This window comes from Dipodomys spectabilis, unplaced genomic scaffold, assembly GCF_019054845.1.
Source record: "Dipodomys spectabilis isolate Male_0828 unplaced genomic scaffold, ASM1905484v1 ptg000140l, whole genome shotgun sequence".
Lineage (NCBI taxonomy): Eukaryota > Metazoa > Chordata > Mammalia > Rodentia > Heteromyidae > Dipodomys > Dipodomys spectabilis.
The window spans coordinates 20,322,391-20,342,760 of record NW_024870817.1 but is presented as its reverse complement, the minus strand read 5'-3'; the positions used below and the strand labels follow the sequence as shown (position 1 = coordinate 20,342,760).

The following is a 20,370-nucleotide window of genomic DNA, read 5'->3' as shown; positions in this document are numbered from 1 at the left end:
TTACTGGTGTGGCTCTAAGCGCTTAGGGGAACTCTAATAAGCACATAGCATTCTACTCTTTCCCCAGTGGTCGCCTCTGTATACTCCAGCCATTGGACAATTTGTTGGAGGACAGTGTACAGACACTCTTGAAACTGCTGGCACCCTTCCCCCAAGGTTCAGCTTGCTCTCTGCTTGCTTCTCAGCTCCAAGCACTCAGAGCCTTTGTCCTCGGCGGAGGGCACCCTCACGGTCCCCTCCCTGGGCGCGGGGAGGGAAGGGGTGCCAGAGAGGCGAGGGGGCGTGGCCTTGGCGCTAGTCCACGCCCTCAGCACCCACCCCGCCCCCTCCTACGAGCTCTCCTCCCCTCCCGCCTCCCCGAGGCCCCAGCCTGGAGCGCGCGGCCGACCACGTCACCCGCCTGCGCGCGCGGGAAAATGCCGTGCGCATGCTCCGACGTGACCGCCCGCGACTGCGGCGTCAGAGGGGCTTCTCGGCTTGCGGGTTCTGTTTCTCCGTCGCGGCCTTAGCGACCTCGCAGCCCCCCTTGGCCCCTGTCTGGCTCTGCCCTCGAAGGCGGGTGGCAAGGCGGTAGCCTCCCCGCACGCTTGTACCTTCTCCCCGCCCCCCCCTCCCTCAGCCCCATCGCCCCGCCCCGGCTGCGGGGACCGGGCGGAGCGGAGCGGGGTGAGTATCTCCACAGCCGGGTCGGCGGCCTCCGGAGGCTGCTTCCCGCACGGCCCTCACCCCCCACACACACACTCCACGGACTTGGGGAGGACGAGCGGGCGCGCGGACAGCAGCCTGACCCCCAACAAAAGCTGGGGAGCCGCCGGGGCTCCGGTAGCGGAACTGTAGGCCCAGCGCGGGCGTCACTGCGGGGGCTACGCGGAGGGGCTCGCCCCCCCCCCGTCCCTCCCTCAACCCCCTCCCCGCCCCCCCGATTCCCCCCCCCCCGGGTCTAGAGCAACTCCCCCCCCTCCCCCCGCGCCGCGCAACTGGTGTGGCCCGCACCTCGGCCGAGGCCTCTCCCTCCACGAGGTTCCTAGCTTGTGTTTAAAATCTCACCGAAAGCCAGCCTTTGTCCGTGTTAGGCTGAAACAATGGCTATAAAATAATTGGCTAGGGCCCCCACCCCGAATGGCTTTTAGCTGCTAGTATTTGGAAGAATAACCCGCACCCTCCTCCAGACCTATACAGTCATGAAGCAGGGGAAGGTGTAAAGGAATAGTTAACTGACTTACAGAAAAGATACTTTTCATTGTGATTTTAAGATCATGAAAATCTTGGCAGAAAGGGTGGCTACAGGGCCTTGGCAGAAGCAAAATGGTGTTTGACAGGCCCACCTAAGAATGATTTAGGGAAGGTGCTTTATTTGACATAGTACTGACAAGGGTCAAGCTCTGCAGTGACATCTTTTTCTCTAATGGAGATGCAAATTATTTCCCCCTAGGAAGAGAAAAAAAAATAAGATTGTAGTTTTAATGCTCTCTAGGATTTAAACCCTTTTGTTATCTAGCCTGGCAACGTTGGGGCCTGTCCTTCCCTCCCTCCTCTGACAAAGTTTTCTCTATGTTCCCAGGCTGGTCTGGAACTTTAGCATCAATCTGTGCTCCTACCTCAGCTTGTGATTGGGTAACACTTCAGGCCACACCATAGCCTTTAGGCTCATCCATTCTTCAGTATCTGAACTTACTTCCTCAGATCCTTTTGAGAACACTTTACTGTTCAGCTTGCTCCTTCGAGTTCATTAGATCTTTGCTAGACATTCACTTCATTTTGAGTAATAACATTTGACAATGACTTCCATTCTTCAGTGACAAAAGTTAATGCCTTTAGTATTGAGAACAAAGTACTGCTGAGAATGATTGCTTCTCAGGGCCTGTTTTAGAATTTCAAGCAGAAACTCTAGTCATCACTTCCAAATATGGACAACAGAAAACCTTAACCAGGGGCTGGGAAGATGGCTTAGTGGTAGAGTGCTTGCCTTGCATGCCTGAGGCCCTGGGTTCGATTCCTCAGCACCAACATAAGCAAAAAGAAGAAAGCCTGAAGTGGCGCTGTGGCTCAAGTGGTAGAGTGCTAGCCTTGAGCTGAAGAGCTGAGGGACAGTGCCCAGGCCCAGAGTTCAGGCCCTACGATCGGACCAAAAAAACAAAACAAAACAAAACAAAACAACCTTAACCAAAAAAAACCCTAAAACTTAAATATTGAGATATTAAAACTAATCTCTTGCAGGGTACAGAGTTTTTAAAATGTTTTTTATTGCTAGGCATGTTGGTACCTGCCTATGAGGCCTATATAATCACAACACAGGAGGCAGAGGCAAAGATGGTTTCAAGCTTGTGGCAAGCCTAGGCTCGGCGCTCTCTCTCTCTCTCTCTCTAAATATAATTGTATATAGTATATATATAATTTATACATAAATACATATTACATTATAAAATTACCGTCATTTATATTTTAATTGAAAAACTAGTGGAGAAATTCTAAACAATTCATTTCGATATGGAATGTAACAAGATTATTTCCCTCTTGCTGGGCACTAGTGGCTCACACCTGTAATCCTAGCTACTCAGGAGGCTGAGATCTGAGGATGGCAGTTCAAAGCCAGGAAAAGGAAAGTCTGGGAGACTTATCTCCAATTAACCACCAGAAAACCAAAAGTGGAGCTGTGGTTTCAGTGGTAGAGTGTTAGCCTTGAGCTGAAGCTGGGTGCTGGGGGATAGCACCCAGGCCCACAGTTCAAGCCTCACAACCAGCCAACCAAAAAAAAAAAAAAAGTTATTTTCTCTGACTACTTCTCACCTACCAATCTCCTGTTGTAGTTTTGAAAATGTTAAGAGATTTTGATAAAGTTAAGAGATTTTGCTACAAGTTGGAACAATTGATTTGGGTTATAATATACAAAAATCTCGTTAGGTGCCAGTGGCTCAGGCCTCCAATCCTAGCTACTCAGGATGCTGACATCTGAGGAATGATGTTTGAAGCTAAGGCTGGAGGGTCTATAAGACTCTTATCTCCAGTTACCAGAAACAGGAAGTGGCACTGTGGCTTGAGGTGGTAGAGCTCTAGCCTCGAGCAAATAAAGCTCAAGGACAGTGCCCAGGTCCTGAGTTCAAGCCATACAACCAACAAAAGAATCTCACTTCATTGGATTTTCCTGCTTTCACCTCCCAAGTACAGAGGTTACAAGCATATATTACTATGTCTGGAACAAATTTTATCTTTCTTTTTGTGATGGTGCTAATTGTTTGGATTCAGGGCCTATGCTTACTGGTTTGGCATTCTACCACTTGAACCATGCCCTAACTGTTTTTGCTTTAGTTATTTTTCAGATAGGCCTCACTTTTTTGTTTGTTTGTTTGCTTTAGTTAATTTTCAGAAAGGTCTCACTTTTTTCCCCTGGGCCTGTCCTCCAACCACTATTCTCCTATAGATGAAAAACAGGTACTATATGAAGGCATTCTTCCTAGGAAGAGGTGTCTGAGAAATACATAGAAGCAAAGGATCCTCTAATGTTTCTGGCACCCCAAATCTCTTATTGGTTTATAGAATTCAGGAGGAGTAAGTGGTAATGGGTGTTTAGTTTTGAAGTTAGGATTATTTCTTTTTTTTTAATTTTTTATTGTGAACATACTGTACAGAGGGGTTACAATTACATGGGCAAGATAATGAGTTAGGATTATTTCATATCGCTGATGTGTAATATTTTTCCAGGAAAATTGCTTTGTCATCCTTTCTGAACTCAGGAACTCAAAAATGGTTTCTTATTGCTCACTTTTCTTTTCACTTTGAGTCGTAGGGGTATTTATAAGCTGCTTGTTCCCTGCTCCCCACCCTTTGATTTTCCTGTAATCCTCAATCTTCTCTTCAGAGAGACACTTTACTGGTCTATACTATGTTATTTCAACCTGTTCCTGGGTTCAAGGTCACTCCTTGTTTCCATCCTTTTTTCTACCTTGTATCTTTCAGTTTATAATCCTGGATTTAGCTGAAATCTAATTCCTCTAGAGCACAAGCTCTGTTTCCAGAATACCTTAAGCCATATTGCTCCCCTTAACAGTTACTACTTTGAAAAAGTTACCTATTCTCTCTAGGCCTCAATTTCCTTGTCTGTAAAATAGAGAAAATAATAGTAACTTGCCTCACAGAATTGCTACAAAGGTTTGAGTTACTGCAGTTTTTGAGACATAGTTAAGGTTTAATCCATTCTAACTTTTTTGGGTTCCATTTATCACTGAGCTTTATTGCTTTTTTCTTTTTCTTCTTCAGTACTGAATGTTGGACTCATCCTTCAGCTTGCAGGGCAAACTATCATATGAATTATATTTTCAATCCTTCTGCTTTTTCAGTTTGTTTTCAAACTAGGGACTCTCCATTCCCTCCTGGACTAACCTTGGAATATGTAGCCTCCTACCTCCCTCTGCCAGACAGCTGGGTTACAGCTATGAACCACTATGTTTTGTCTTTAATTTTCTAATGTTCTTTTCAGTTTGAAGCTTTATTATAAATTTGATTACAAACTATTGAAGGCAAAGACCACGTATTACACACACACACACACACACACACACACACACACACATCTAAACAGGTTTAATTTTATTTTTATTGAATAAAGACCCTATTTTGTAGCCACCGTTGCAACTTAGTTCTTCTACATGGAAATCTTGTTGTGGATTTTTCTTATGATGATCAATGAATTTCAGAAATAGAAACTCAGTGAATATGGTCCTTTTCCAGAGTTTGGGGGTCATGTAGCTGTATTTCTTAGAGACAGCATCAAAGGTAGATGTGATAAAGTTACCCAGGGTGAAAGAGCAGCCCCTGGTCTCAGTGTTACAGTCATTAATACTGGACATCAGCAGCAGCTTCTTTGGAATAGTCACTAAGATGATGCCAGTGCATCTGGGGCTAGGGATGAGGCACCACCACAGAACCATAGTGGCTTGTCACCTTGCATGGAATGAGTCATGGCTTTTGTTCCCACAGAGACTTTTCTGCACAGGGACAATGAAGAGTTTGGCCAGGTTGATGCTCCCTTGGATGGCCATGGCCACTTGGAATACTTAACTCTTAGACTGAGGTGGACATTACTGAACCCAGTGCTTATACATGTCTTTAGCCTGGTTCAGTAGCCAGCACATGTCTGCTCCTTCACTAGCATGATCTTCACAATATTATCCTTGAGATATGTTCTCAGGAAAATGTCAATAAATCCCAGATTCATTCCTGGGTAGAGAAAAAAGATCAATGATTTGGTCTTTATGTCCTTGAGTAGGTGGCTCAGGTAACTGGAAATCCACTACTTGTCTTTGACTTGCCTCTAGGGACATGGACTGCTGTGGATCCTCCTCAGCCTCCTATTCCTGTGCCTCACACTCCTTATCCCTCCCAACCAGCATCACCTGATAGTTGGTGCCCTCAGTGGAAACAAACTATTTATGTATATCTTGAAGAGTGGGGCAAGTCAGTGACTCACATCTGTAATCTTAACTACCCAGAAGGCTAAGATCTGAGGACCATAATTTGAAGGTTGGTAGACAAATCCCAGAGCCACTTATCTCCAGTTAACTAGGAAAAAGCCAGAAGTAGAGTTGAAGCTAAAGTGGTAGAGTACCACCTTAAAATGAAAAAAAAAAAAAAAAAAGCAAGAGCCAGAGGCCCTTAGTTTTAAGACCCAGTACTTGTGAAAGAGAGAAGTAACAAAGAAAGGAGAGTGAAAGGGAAAGGGAGAGGGAGAGGGGGGGAGGGAGGGACTGAGGGACAGACGGTAGACAGACAGACAGGGAGAGGGAAGGAGGAAGAAGAGGAAAAGGGAGGGAGGGAGAAGGAGGAAGGGAAAGAAAGAAAAAAGATCAGGCCATTAGGTTGAGTTGAATAATAGCTCAGGGAAAGTTAGAAAAGTATGAAAACAAAGGGCTTCTGGCAAGGCTCAAGTGATAAAGCACTGGCCTACACCACACCCTGTAAATAAACAAACAAAAACTCAAGATAATTCTGTGATTAAGTATAATGTTTTCCTTCTATTATTTCCTTTTTCTCTGTTGCTTGTAATTTTTAATTTATTTCCTATTTTGTTCAAAAGTGTTTGAGGTACCTAACCATGTGTAATTTAGTTAAAAATGGCAAATCAGGAATATGAAAATATGAAACTTAGATGAGATTAGGATGAGATACATGGAAAAGTGTATTTGAAAATTTTTATATTTTTGTTTCATTTGTACAGTTGTTAAGCAGGCCACAGACTAAGTTCTAGGCTTCATGGTGGTCAAAGAAAATATGGAAACATACCACTTACTCTGCTAAAACATAATTTCCCCTGATAAGACAATTGGGAAGCCATTGCCTTAGGAGACTCCATCATTGTGGGTTCCCACATAAGCAAACGCAAATTCAACTCAGTGGAAACTGTCATATTCTAGGAAACAAAAATTAAGCTTAACCACTGACTGACCTCTAAGTATTTTCCACTGGAATGATCTAAATAAGGCTACTGCTGGTATTTAACCATATATTTACTTTATGTTGTTAGGCATAAAACTCTTGCCTTGTAGCCTTTGTGAAGTCCCAGACTATTTGTATTCTTAAGCTGCCTGATTTGTGAATTACTATTACTCAAATTCTTTAAACTCAAATTCGGTTCCTGGGCTTGAACTTAAGGTCTTGTGCTCTCACTTTTTTGCTGAAGGCTCTTTTACTCATGGCTGGTACTCTACCACTTGAGCTACACCTATACTTTGGACATTTTGCTGGTTAATTGTAGATAAGAGTCTCTCAGATTTGTCTGTCCAGACTGGCTTCCAACCTTGATGCAATTATCTTAGCATCCTGAGTACCTAGGATTATAGGTGTGAGCCTCAGGGTGTCCAGCTACAAAACAATTGTTAAAAATTTTAACTTGGTTTGTCTTCTAATACTTGGAAATAAAGTGAAATACAATTTGTGATCAAAGATTTTAAAGCATACTCCGAGAAATCCTGGAGTTATGTTCTCTAGACTTTGTTAAGCTAATAACTGACTTTCTCAAAGGCGACTTTGTTGTGCCTTCCCCTCCCACCACTTCCCCTCCCCTATACTGAAGACTGAACCCAGACAATGCCATACAAGTGTTCTACCACTTAGTTATGTCCACAATCATCTTCTGCCATTTTTATGGACGGTTCTTCAACATCTGCTATAGATTATTATTATACTGGTCCTATAATATGCCCTACCTTCCTTTGCTCATCTATCAACTTTTTTCATATCTATTGGTCTGACGTTCTGTTTATCTATCATCTATTTATCTGTATATCAACTATTTACCTATCTTTCTCTACCTTTTACTCTTTTTGGCTCTGTCTTTTAAAGAACTTTACTTGTTTTGGGAATGCATGTATCTTCACCTGGTTGGTCCTATACAGATTTCAAAATTCAGTTGTTTAAGAATTGCATTCAAGCTGGGCATCCAAGGCTCATGTTGTAAGTCTAGTTACTCAGAAGTCTAAGATCAGAAGATTCAGGTTTGAAGCCAACAAAGGCAGACAAATACAAGAGACTCATATCCAATTAACTGGCAAAAAGCTAGAAGTAGAGATGTGGCTCAAGTGATAGCCAGCCAGCCAAGAGTGCTAGAGCTAAAAACAAACAATTGAACAGACAAACAAGAATGTAAATGAGGTCCTGTCAATCTCAATACATACTCAAAAGTAATTAAGGCATTCAAGTCTTTAAAACTCCATTTGTTGAAATCTTCTGTGATTTTTGCCATTATGAAATGTCCAGCCATTTACCCACCCTCCCCGCCAAAAATGGCATTCGGTAGTATAAAATCATATTATTCTGTCTATACTCAGACTAGAACTGACAATATAGCTTCTTTTAGCATGTTCAGATTTTCTTATTTCCTGGTCATCTAGTTCTGGGCTCATTACCATATGTACTTACCAGAGTTTGTTCAAAGACAGCAAGAGAGTTTGAATTGGTAAATCAGCTCAATTCATGAATATTGGTGGTTTATTTCTCATATGCTATACTTCAGTTAAGTGTGTTTGTTTAAAATATAAATATATATAGCTTAAATATGCACTCATTATCATAAAAATAATCATACAGAAGTACTGACACTGAAAAAGTAACTGGGAATATATACAAATACAACTGAATGGGAAAATATCCAATTGAATAGGTTTGAAAGTTGAATTGAAGGTACTGTAAAGGCAGAGATATGCAGTGCATATTTATTTAATGTTTGCCATATGGAAGCAAAGTATATTGTCTGATATTTCTTGTGGAGAAGATAGTTAAGGCTAATTTGGTTTTTCCTATGTAGGTAAACTCTCCCCCCCCCCCCCCCCTTGAATCACACCCTCAAATCTTTTGACTTTATTTTTCACATAGGCTCTTTTGTCTGTGGTCTCAGACTTGATCCTTTTATTTCTATTTCCCAAGAATCTGGGTTACAGGCATGTGCTACTTCATGTACTTTATTATTTTTTAAAATTTGTTACTATTTTTGCTAGTACTGAGTCTTGAATTCAGGGCTTTCACTCTTGGTTGGCTTTTGCTCAAGGCTGGTGCTCTATCGTGTGTGCCACACCTCCACTTCCAGCTGTTTGTTGACTTATTGGAGATAAGAGTCTCTAGGTCTTTCCTGCCTGGATTGACTTTAGATCTCAGCCTCGTGAGTAGCTAAGATTACAGGCTTGATTGAGCCAGTGGCATCTGGCTGATTCATTTTTTTTTTTTTGTCTCAATTTTCTAGAATTTCTCAAATGTTTGTTAATAATTTAAAACATTTATTTTGACTGCAAAATTGGTTAATCTTTTCAGCCTTTATATTTAAATTTGTACCTTGCTTCCCTTCTTCTCTAAAATTTGAGGAATTCTGCACAAAGACAAGATAGACCCTTTTAGGTAAGTGATTAACCAATCTAAATAAATTCAAGCTGAACTGTTTCTCTAGCTAGTAATCTCTTTCCTGTCTCGGTCCCCTGTCTCATCTTCCCTCTTCCCTTCTTTCCCTTTTCTTTTCTCCCTTCTCTCCTCTACCCCCTTTTTGACAGTCTAGCTGGGTTGTACAGCCTTGTCTTGAAATCTTGGGCTCAAATGATCTAGTCATTTTGTCTCAGCCTTGCAAATATCTGGGGCTACACTTTCATACTTGTGCTGCTATGCCCTATTTGAAAATGCATTTTTAAAAAAAGTAAAATAAAATAATGGATGTCTAGAGTTATAGTAATATGAAATTCTTGCCAGGAGGGAGAAGCATAGAGGAAGTTACTTACCTTTCTTAGTAAAAAATATTCTTTAATATTTAAATATATATGAATTTTTTCTGTAATATTCACACTTTTTATAAATTATCTTAAGTTCTGGGAAATTTATGTTTCCTGCCGTATTTTGATCACATGCTGATAGTTTTATACATATTAGATACTTAAAAATCACATAAAAATACTCAGAATAGTAATGGAAAAATTATTTGAAAAAATTGTTTGAACGATGATTGTATACAGTGTTAGAATTCACTAGGGCTGCTTTCCTAAAAAGATATATTTGAGTGTCAACAGAATAAGTTTCTTTTTTTGGCGGGGTGGGGGTGGGGGGGTCTGGTTATGGGGCCTGAACTCTGGGCCTGGGCGCTGTCCCTCAGCTCTTCAGCTCAAGGCTAGCGCTCTACCACCTGAGCCACAGGGCTACTTCCGGCTTTTTTCTTTTTTGCTTATGTGGTGCTGAGGAATTGAACCCAGGACCTCATACATGCAAGGCAAGTGCTCTACCACTGAGCCACTTTAAGAATAAGTTTCTTTACACTTTCTTGTTCAATGCTTAATCTGTAGTTTGAAAAGACTACTTTTACCTGGTGGGGATGTTGTGCTCAGGTGGCAGGACCCCCAACAAGAAGACCACCAAGAGTCAGACTTTACAGATGTTTTAAAGTTTTATTTAGATGGGCTGCAGCTCCGGCCTCTTCCAACACAGGGCTTATAAAAAGGCACACAACCAACCAGGTATTTGGATTACCACCACGTGTTGCTCTGCTAGACAGAATTTGCTGATCTTAGGTTTAGTTTAAACAAGCAACAAGTGGTCATTGCCTCAAGTACTTTAACCCTTCAGGGAAACATGAAACATGACTTTGTCTTTCTAATCTTTCGAGTCTGCTGAAATTTTGGTTGGGCTTTAAATAAAGGCAATGGTTCAGCTAGAGTAAGACTCACAAAAAATAGATGTATTAACAAGTTATACTTGATGATATGAGGAGCTCTGACACACTTCCAACTTTCATTTAGAATTATAAATGAAAGGTTTATTGTTTAAGATGAGATGTAATTTGGAATTTGTGTTTTACTTAGTGATCCCTTATGTTCTGTTGCCACCTCTATTTTGAATTTAGTTTAAGCCAGCCTAAGTCTGGAAACTTAGGTGGTTCACACATCTGAGTGAAATTTAGTTTTGACTAATAGTTATAATAGCTCAATAAATCTCAACTACAGGGCTTAGGGGATGGAGTGTTACTATTTTATTTTTTGTTCTATTTTGTTAGGGGTTAAAAAATACCCTAAATATATTTCATTTCTGATTTTATACTTAGAAAATAAGGATTATTCTTATTATTGCTTAGTATGCCACAAGTATTTCTATTTTGGCCATATTTCATCCATTTTCGAAGAGGAAGTTTTAAGACTATAATTTCTATCTCTTATTAGTGAATGAATTTGGTGAAGGATCAGTGAGTATAACAACTTAGAAAATACATGTAAAATGTTGATTGAATTATATTTTTATTTTTAATGAATTGAAATACTCTTACTTGAGCAAAGAAACAATTAGTGATATTTCATTATACTACATTATGATGATTCAAGTTGAGATAGATATCCTTTTAATATAGTGCAGCTTCCAATTTTGTAATCAAGCAATATTTGTATTATTGTATGTAATATCCTTCAGCAAAACTCAGTTCTTAGGTATTTAAAAATTTTCAACCAAATATTAATTAGTGTTTTGATGTTCAATCATCTTGCTAGTAGCACAGTGCTATTAATTAGATAAACTAAGTCTTTTGAGTGAAATTTTGTTTCGACTAATAGTTTTAATAGTTCAATAAATCTCAAATAACTACAGGGCTTAGGGGATGGAGTGTTTTTATTTTATTTTTTGTTCTATTTTGTTTTTAAGTTTGGGGTTAAAAATACCCTAAATATATTTTGTTTCTGAGTTAAACCTCAATTTATTTCTCTTTTTTCTTTTCTCTTTTCTTTTCCTTCCTTCTTTGCTTTCTTCCTTCCTTCCTCTCTCTCTTTCTTTCTTTTGTAGTGTGTATGTGTGTGTGTGCATGTGTGTGTGTGCACGCACACACACGTGTCCTAGTCCTAGGGCTTGAACTTAGGGCCTGGGTATGATCCCTGAGTTTTTATGCTCAGGGATAGTACTTTACCACTTGAACCACACCTCCACTAATGCCTTTTTTGGAAGTTAATTGGAGATAAGAATCTCAGGAACTTTTCTGCCAGGGCTGGCTTTGAATCATAATCCTCAGATCTCAGCCTCTTGAGTACCTAGGTGTGGAGCCTGGCTAACATCAGTTGTCTTTGATTTAGTATCTCAGTATCATGATCATCTTACATACAGTTGGAAATTACTGTTTAAATTCCATTTTCTAATTCTAGTTCCATTTTGCTCTTCTTTTTCTTCTAGTTCTGCATTCTCACTCTGGGTTCTTTTATTATCAATGTAATGCTGATATTGAACCAATAGTCTTATCCTAGACTGTTCTTTTCCTTTTGAGTTCAAGACATCTCAAAATTCATGTCCCACAAACATTTCAAACTCAGATTCATTTTTCACTAAATGAAATCTACCTATCTCTGCTTACCTGTTCAAGAATCTTCATTGTGGCCAATAAATACCATTAGCTAAAGTTAGAAAGTTTGGAATCATTCTCAAATCATTCCTCTAGTCCTCATCTACCAAGACCATTCAGTTTAAATAGATATATTACCAAACTCTTATTTGGATCCCTCTCCCTTTTGTTTCACTCTCAGTCTTTGATTAGTTTAGTGTTCTCTCTCTCTCTCCCCATCTCTCTCTCTTTCTCTCTCTGACTCTTGTCTCTCTGTCTCTGTCTGTCCATCTGCCTGCCTGTCTGTCTCCTCTCTTTCCTCTCTCTTCTCCTTTCCTCCTTTCCTTTCACTCCTCTCTTTCTCCTCTCTCCCTTCTCTTTCCTGAATAAGGCTTTCAACTGATTTTATTCACTCAGGCCTGGGAAGCCATTAAGTAAATCTGGCTTATGGACTCTAGTTTTCCTTAGAGTCTCAGGCTGAGAGGTATTACAGTCTTCCCTCAGAACCAGTTCTCCAAAAACCCTTCCTTAGTCCATCTCTAGATTTCTGTTAACAAGAGTTTCTCAATTACCAGATTTAGCTTTTATTCAGACTTCTGCACATTACTAAGTCCCTCATCTCCTTCCTTTTGCTCAATTAACTCCTATTTTTTTTCTTTCTTAGTGCTTTTGAGCTATCATTTTTCTCAGCTTGTCCCTAAACTGAATTTCAGCACCTTATAAACTGTATTTCTTATAACCTGGAGATTTCACTTACATCTCTGAAATGTTTGATTTCCAGTGGAAATCTTTGCAGCTGATTGTCCTGCATCAGATTCAAATATCTTATCTTCTTCCCATTTTCCCACTATTCTTTCATTATAGTTTTAAAATCTCATTGATGTCTTATATTCCTTGATATCTGTATATTTTCCTGGTGTCTTCAACATTCTTTGTCTTTTCCTTTCCTACCTAACCCAAACCAGCCTGTTATCCTACTGCTATCTCACTGTATTTTCCACTCTGATCTTACCAAGGACAACCTACATATCCATTGTAAGGAAATTTACCTTACTACTAACCATCTATACATTTAACTACACTCTGTGGAGTAAGTTATTAAAAATGTTACCATGAAAATGTATCTCACAATCAAAAGACATAAGAAACCTTGAGTTAAATTGTTCTTACTACAGTGTGTACTGTGGATCTCCAGGTTAGGTGTAGTGAGTTGATATAATGTAGATCAGTTTTCACATATAAATCTTGCATGATAGCCTTTTCACAGTCACTACTTCCACTAACTTGTTTTTAAAAAAAAAAGCTGACTTTTAAAACAAACCTGAAAAACCTTTTGAGGGGAAAGTGCTTTGTTTCTATACCCAATAAGAGTCAAAGTACGAAGATTGCTGGTAACCTCCACTTCTCTGATACCAGTTTTAGGTCACTTCTTTAGACTCATGTTAAAAACCTCTGTTCCTTTGAGGTTCATGTAATTGAGTTCTATAAACTGTGGCAAGGTGGATTTTTTTTCTCACTCACTGTCTCATTCAGTAGAAGCAGCTGCCTTTAGTATCTTCATCTTGAGAAGGAATCCAGGGACTGGAGTGTGGCTCAATTTGCCTATAAAGTGTGAGGCACTAAATCCCAGTACTGCCAAAAATAAAAGAAAGAATCCAAGTTGTATAATTTCTTGAAACTTTTGTGCTCTAATTATATTCATCCTCAAGCTACTTCATGGCCTTTCTGGACCTTTGTGTCCATCAGCTTCTCCTTAAATTCTGTCTTCCCCTTTCCATTACCATTCTATATCTATACTCATTTTCTCTCCCCCCATTTCCCTCATCATTTTATGTCCACACTCATTATCTTAGGCACTCCAATTCCCCACTGTCTTCTCACTCTGCAGCACATCTTACCTGCCCCTTGGGGTCTCTTTCTTTTTTTGGGGGGGGGTCTGGTCATGGGGCCTGAACTCTGGGCCTGGGCGCTGTCCCTCAGCTCTTCAGCTCAAGGCTAGCGCTCTACCACTTGAGCCATGGTGCCACTTCTGGCTTTTTTCTTTTTTTGCTTATGTGGTACTGAGGAATGGAACCCAGGGCCTCATGCATGCAAGGCAAGCACTCTACCACTGAGCCACCTTCCCAGCCCTTGGGGTCTTTTTCAAAAGATTCCTGTACATTTTGTATTTTTCCTTCAATTACTTTTCTCCAGTTGTAAAGGGCCAGGTGTCTGTCATGTTGTTTAAATCTACCCTTCTTTGCTGTTGACTCTATTCTTTCCCAAACCCTTTAGGGTATTACTTCACCAGTCACTTTATCTCTGGCATTTTCAACTTGCCCTCTGTATCAATTTAAACATACATTCAAGCATCTCCTTCTTAAGCCTGTATGCCACTTCAATGATCAATTTATAACTACTAACAATTAAGCTTTTAAAAAATCAAATATTTAAGTAGCTGTACAGAAGAGTTGCTGTTCAACAAAGCAGTTTATGAATACAAAGCATCTTTAGCAATGTCACACCTTTCTTCTCAGAGCAAAACAGATAGACTGTTTTCACAGTCCTGTCACTTTTCATTTTCTTAGCCAACACATCCTGGCTTCTCTTTTCTGACATAGACCACCTAGGATGGGGCTGGGAAGGTGGCTCAGTGGTAAAGCACTTGCTTTGCATGCCTGAGGCCCTGGGTTCGATTCCTCAGCACCACATAAGCAAAAAGAAAAAAGCTGGAAGTGGCACTGTGGCTCAAGTGGTAGAGCGCTAGCCTTGAGCTGAAGAGCTGAGGGACAGCGCCCAGGCCCAGAGTTCAGGCCCCACGACCGGACCCCCCCCCCCTAAAAAAAAAAATAAAAAGACCACCTAGGAGCCAGTGACTGCTTCATTGTCAAATTCCATGGATGTTTTAGTACTAAATAGTTGCTGTTTTGTTTTGATATTGTAGAGTGGTTTGTTGGTCTTTCCCTGCTCACTCAAAACATTTATCCCTGAGTAACTTTGCCCTTGCTAGGATCCCCTCCCAGTGCTTGGTTCTTTATTCTCTAATTCTTTTGTTGTTTTCTCTTTCTCTGTAAGTATCCTAAAAGTTGGTTTCTCTCAGTCTACTACCCTTATCACTATTCACAGAGGTTTTTAACTTTTTAAATAAGACCCCTTAAATATATGTTGAACATAATGAATTTTTTTTACTTTTTTTTACTGTGAAAGAACATAATGAATTTTTGTTAGCAAAATATAACTAGGCATGCACATAACATTTAGTGTAAAGTTTTGTTTAGGGGCTCAAACTCTGGGCCTGGATACTTTGCCTGAGCTCCACCACTTGATCCACAGTACCACTTCTGGATTTTTCTGTCATTAATTGGGGATAAAAGTCTCACAGAATTTCCTGCTGGCTTCTAATCAAAATACTCATATCTCAGGATCCTGAGAAGCTAGGATTACAGGCATGAGCCACTGGTGCCTGAATCTTTCCTTCCTTTTTTTTTTTTTTTAATGCTGGTATTGGGCTGGAACTCAAAGCTTTATTCTCTTACTTGGATTTTTTTTCAGTCAAACTGATGCTCTATCACTTGAGGTACATTTTTATTTCTGTCTTTTTGCTGGTTAATAGGAAATAAAATTCTCATGGACTTTTCTGCTAGGGCTGGCTTCCAACCTTGATTTTTAGGTCTCAGCCTCTTGAGCAGCTAGGATTACAGTCATAAGCCACAATGCCCATATTGGTGTAAAGTTTCATGTTCTTCCAGACTTCCTGTTAAATATCTGTTATATACATTCTAACTGGATGATATTCATGCTCATGGTTTTAGTTGTCTATTTTATATAGATAACCTCCAAAGTTCTAAGTTGATTTTGGCTTCACCCTATAGGTTAAGTTGCATATCTTTCTGCTCCCTTTCATTGCTTTGGTGTAGATAGCCATGTCCTCTCAGTCATACTACTGCAATAGCTTCCAACTTATCCCCCCTGCCTTCAGGCTTCTGCCTTTGCAATTTATCCTTCACAGAACCCCCAGTGATATATTTCTTTGACCTTTTCCACTCCAAGCTCTAATTCTCTATTCCTTATGGAAGCAATCCCAAGTCTTGTGTGGTTCACAAGCCACTTTTTGTTGTTGTTCTTGTTGTTGTTGTGGGGCTTGAACTCTGGGCCTGGGCACTTTGACTGTGCTGTTCAGCTCAAGGCAAGTGCTCTACCACTTGAGCCACAGCACCACTTACAAGCCACTTTTTAAGTGGTTCATTACACTTGCAGCTTTGACACCTTCCCATGCATTTCTACTTCACTAGTAAAGATAAACTGCTGTTAAGTGTAATTTGACTCTTCCTCTTACTACATTCTGTATGTCAGGTTTCAGTGTCCTGAACTTGTTTTCTTCTTGATTGGCTTTTATTCATGTACACCTCCTTTTTTAGACCACTGTTCCAGATTCTGCATGCAGTTTTCCACACAGAAAAACCCCTCCTAATTAAAGATTTCTCGTTACCTTCTTACACTGTCTAGAATTCTGGTACTGTCAGGATTGATAGTTGAGAGGCTTATTGAAAAATTTGAGAAGATACAGCTCAGTGATAGACTGCTTAACTAACATAATACCCATAATACCATAGGTTTAATCTGAGGCACTGTAAGAAAATAAACCAAGCTAGGATTACAGGCATATAGTCCTAGCTACTCTGGAGGCTGAGGTCCGAAGATCATGGTTTGAAGACAGTTTGGGCAGAAATGTCCTGGGCTTATATGATGATTTCCCCCACCAATCTTTACAAATGCATTGTCTATAACTAGTACCAAAGCAGTTTCCTTTACTTTTACAATAACTTCTGTCTCTTTCTTTCTTTCTTTCTTTCTTTCTTTCTTTCTTTCTTTCTTTCTTTCTTTCTTTCTTTCTTTCTTTCTTTCTTTCTTTCTTTCTTTCTTTCTTTCTCTCTCTCTCTCTCTTTCTCTTTCACTCTTTCTCTCTTTCCCTTCCTTCCTTCCTTCCTTCCTTCTTCCTTCCTTCCTTCCTTCCTTCCTTCCTTCCTTCCTTCCTTCCTTCCTTCCTTCCTTCCTTCCTTTCTTTCTTCCTTCCTTCCTTCCTTCCTTCCTTTCTTTCTTTTGTCGGTCATGGGGCTTGAACTCTGGGCCTAGGCTCTGTCTCTCAGCTATTTAGCTCAAGGCTAGCACTGTACCACTTGAGCCACAATGCCACTTCAAGTTTTCTGGTGGTTAATGGGAGATAAAAGTCTTGCAGATTTTCCTGACCGGGCTGGCTTTGAACCCCGATCCTCAGATCTCAGCCTCCTGAGTAGCTAGAATTACAGGCGTGAGCCACCATGCCTCGCTTACAATAATTTCTTTTAAAGATTTATTTCTTTTTTTTTTTTTTTTTAGTAATTTCTAAGACCACTAACCCTGAAATCACACATCTTTCTTTTTAACTTATATTTTATAGATTGTTTAATGTTTGACGTGCCTATGATGCAAAAATATGGTTTGTAAATGTACATGCAACTGATGAGAACAAACATCCTTCATGATCAACATGCAACAGTTATCAGTCAGTCAGTATTCTATAGAGAAAATGGAGATATCTAGTAATCTGGCATGTTATTGGATGGGGTTGATTAAGAGAATTTCTAATATATTTGTTTTGTTGCTTATTTTTGTGAGAATATGAGCTCTAACAAGGCAAGGACTATGTATTTTTTCAATTTTGTTTAGCCTTTATACACAATTCCTACTTAATTATAGATACTTAATATGTATCTACTTAATAGATACTTAATATGTAATTATTGGATTGATGAACATATCCTTATGTAAGTTATACTAAATTAGAATAATCAGTACACTGGTTTGTACTGATTATTTGTACAGACAGCTCATTGACATTGAGACCTTGCAGGTTTGAATCCTTTTCTTTTTGGGGGGAAGGTTACTAGGGAACAAATACTGGTATTTGCTAGGCATACACTTTTCCAGCGAGCCACATTCCCAGCCCCACATAGTTTATATTCTTGAATACATTCATTTCCCTTTGTCAACTGAGTAATGGGGACATGATTCATGTCTCAAGTGGTAAGATCCTAACTTCAATCCGCAGTACCTTAAAAATAAAATTTCACATTTGAGGAATGGAGTTTACAACAATCTTTGGGATGTGTGGGGATTAAGTGATGATATGAAACATCTAGTATAGTAATAAACATTAGTCCCAGGGATGCTTATAACTAATAAGTATGTGTACTCATTACCCTGCTCATGTGATTGTAACCCCTCTGTACAGTATTTTCACAATAAAAATCTTATTAAAAAATGATGAAACATATCCTAGATGGGGTGTGGGTACCAGTGGAGAGGGCAAAGGAGAGCATGAAGGAGGACAAATCTGGTCAACATATTTCATGAACATGAGAAAATAGAACAATGAAGCTTACTGATAATGGTTCTGGAAGGAGGAAAAGGAGATGAGGGAAGAATATAGAGGAGATGAGTCTGACCACAGTCCTTTATATGTATAAATGAATGTGTGAAAACAACCTTCCCTTTGCTAAATTAATGTTAATAAAAACTTGGAAAAAATGACAAACAAAAAAAAAAGAGGCCTGAGCAATAAGATGTTTGCATTTCCTTTGTGTTCTGTTGATGTTTTGCACAGCCTTCTATAACAAATATATGGATATTTCTCAACATGCCACGTTTGTAGATTTGGTAAAGCAAGTAATTAATTAGACGATCCTAATCTTAGACCTTGAAAAATGATTTCAAGCTTTAGAATATCATTTGCTAGAGAGTTGAGCCTTCTAATAAAGTGTGAAGGATAGCTCACCTTCATGAATTACTCTTTTTTTTTTCCAGTCCTGAGGCTTGAACTCAGGGCCTGGGCACTGTCCCTGAGCTTCTATTGCTCAAGGCTAAGTGCACTACCACTTGGACCACAGTGCCACTTCTGGGTTTTTCTGTTTATGTGATATTGAGGAATGGAACTCAGGGCTTCATGAATGCTAGGCAAGCACTCTACTACTGAGCCACATTCCCAGCCCTTTAATTACTCTTAACACTATAAAAAGAAGAGCTAAGGTAAGAGGCAGAGAAGGAAGTTTTGAGGAGGCTGTTCCAAAGTACACTATTATCTCACACATGGGTTCAAATTTAAGCCCTTTAAACTAGAGATAGGAGGAGACTTTTGTGCTTGAATTCAGGGCCTGGTGCTTCCCTGAGCTTTTTTGTGCTCAAAGTTAGCATTCTACCACTTGACACACAGTTCTACTTCTGTTTTTTGTGGTTAATTGGAGATAAGAAATCTCTGGGACTTTTCCTGCTGGGATTAGCATTGAACTACAATCCTCAGATCTAGCTAGGATCATAGAAGTTAGCCTGTAAGATACTTTTTTTTTAAAATTTTAAATTAACTTTAGGTTTTACTAAAATATAATAGCCAGGAGTTATACATATTAAACATTACTCTTGTCATTGCAAAGACATATATGCTGGATGAGGTATAATGAAGCGGTACAATACATGTTTAGCATGTATGAGGGTCAAGTTCCAGCACAGCAAAAGCAAAAAAACAAGAAAAACAACAAATCCCAAAATAACCCAAAGGACCCCATAGATATGCATTTGTTATAAATCTGTGGACTGGAAATGTGGCTCAGTGGTAGAGTGCTTGGCTTGTATGCATGACGCCCTGGGTTTGATTCCTCAGCACCACATAAGCAGAAACATCTGGAAGTGGTGCTGTAGCTCAAATGGTAGAATGCTAGCCTTGAGCTAAAGAGCTGAGGGACAGCATCCAGGCCCAGAGTTCAGGCCCCACGACCAACAACAACAATAAAAAATCTAGGCTTTGGATTTTCATATTGACTTAAAAACACACACAAAATGTGGGTAAAAAGAAAAAGCTGGAATTAGAACATTTATTTTAATGGTCCTTGAGGTCATTTCTCATTGAATAGCCACATTCTGGTTTGTTTAAATAAGAGAGTTAGCAAAAGTCCTTTTAATATTTGTTCTCAAGCTGGTGCTAATACTAAGTTTTAATTTTTATTGCAGGTATTATTTAGCATGGAAAAAGATGATTTCTTTGGAGAAAAAACATTCCAGCATTATTGTGCAGAGTTCATTAAACATTCACAACAGATAGGGGATGGTTGGGAATGGAGAACATCAAAGGTAAGAGATTTTTTATTTTCTATTTCAATGGAGGGTTATTTATTTTTGCCTTATAAAATTTCAGTAATTGAATCTAATATCTAAAAGCTGGGTTGATTTAATGAAAGGCTTAAATTGAAGAGTGTTTTAAAACATGTCTATTTTACTATTTCCACTATAGATACTTGTTATTATTGGGCTAATGAAGTATTATTTAGAAAAGTCCTTTGGTAACCTCTTTTGATAGATAAGAATGCTTAGTATATCAATTATCTCAATGTAAACAGACACTTCTCTTGAGCTTCAAACAGTTTACACAATGAATTTTCTTAGGAAACTATTTTTGTCCAGAGAGCAAAAAGATTATCCTAAAACCAAGCCATAGTTAAAATATGAAATTTCAAAATGTAAAGGACAGTTTCTTTCAATAATGTAAACAA

The 20,370-nt window shown here is 39.4% G+C and overlaps 1 protein-coding gene across 1 annotated transcript in view; it reads left to right on the top strand.

The window, feature by feature from the left end:
- The first annotated feature begins 584 nt into the window (after nucleotides 1-584).
- Atg10 (autophagy related 10) overlaps nucleotides 585-20,370 on the top strand; it is a 295,549-nt gene continuing 275,763 nt past the window's right edge. The window contains exons 1-2 of the mRNA XM_042690885.1: nucleotides 585-666; nucleotides 19,832-19,951. Of these exons, the coding sequence (XP_042546819.1) occupies nucleotides 19,844-19,951 (108 nt within the window). The 5' untranslated portion in view covers nucleotides 585-666; nucleotides 19,832-19,843. The remainder of the gene's footprint in view (nucleotides 667-19,831; nucleotides 19,952-20,370) is intronic.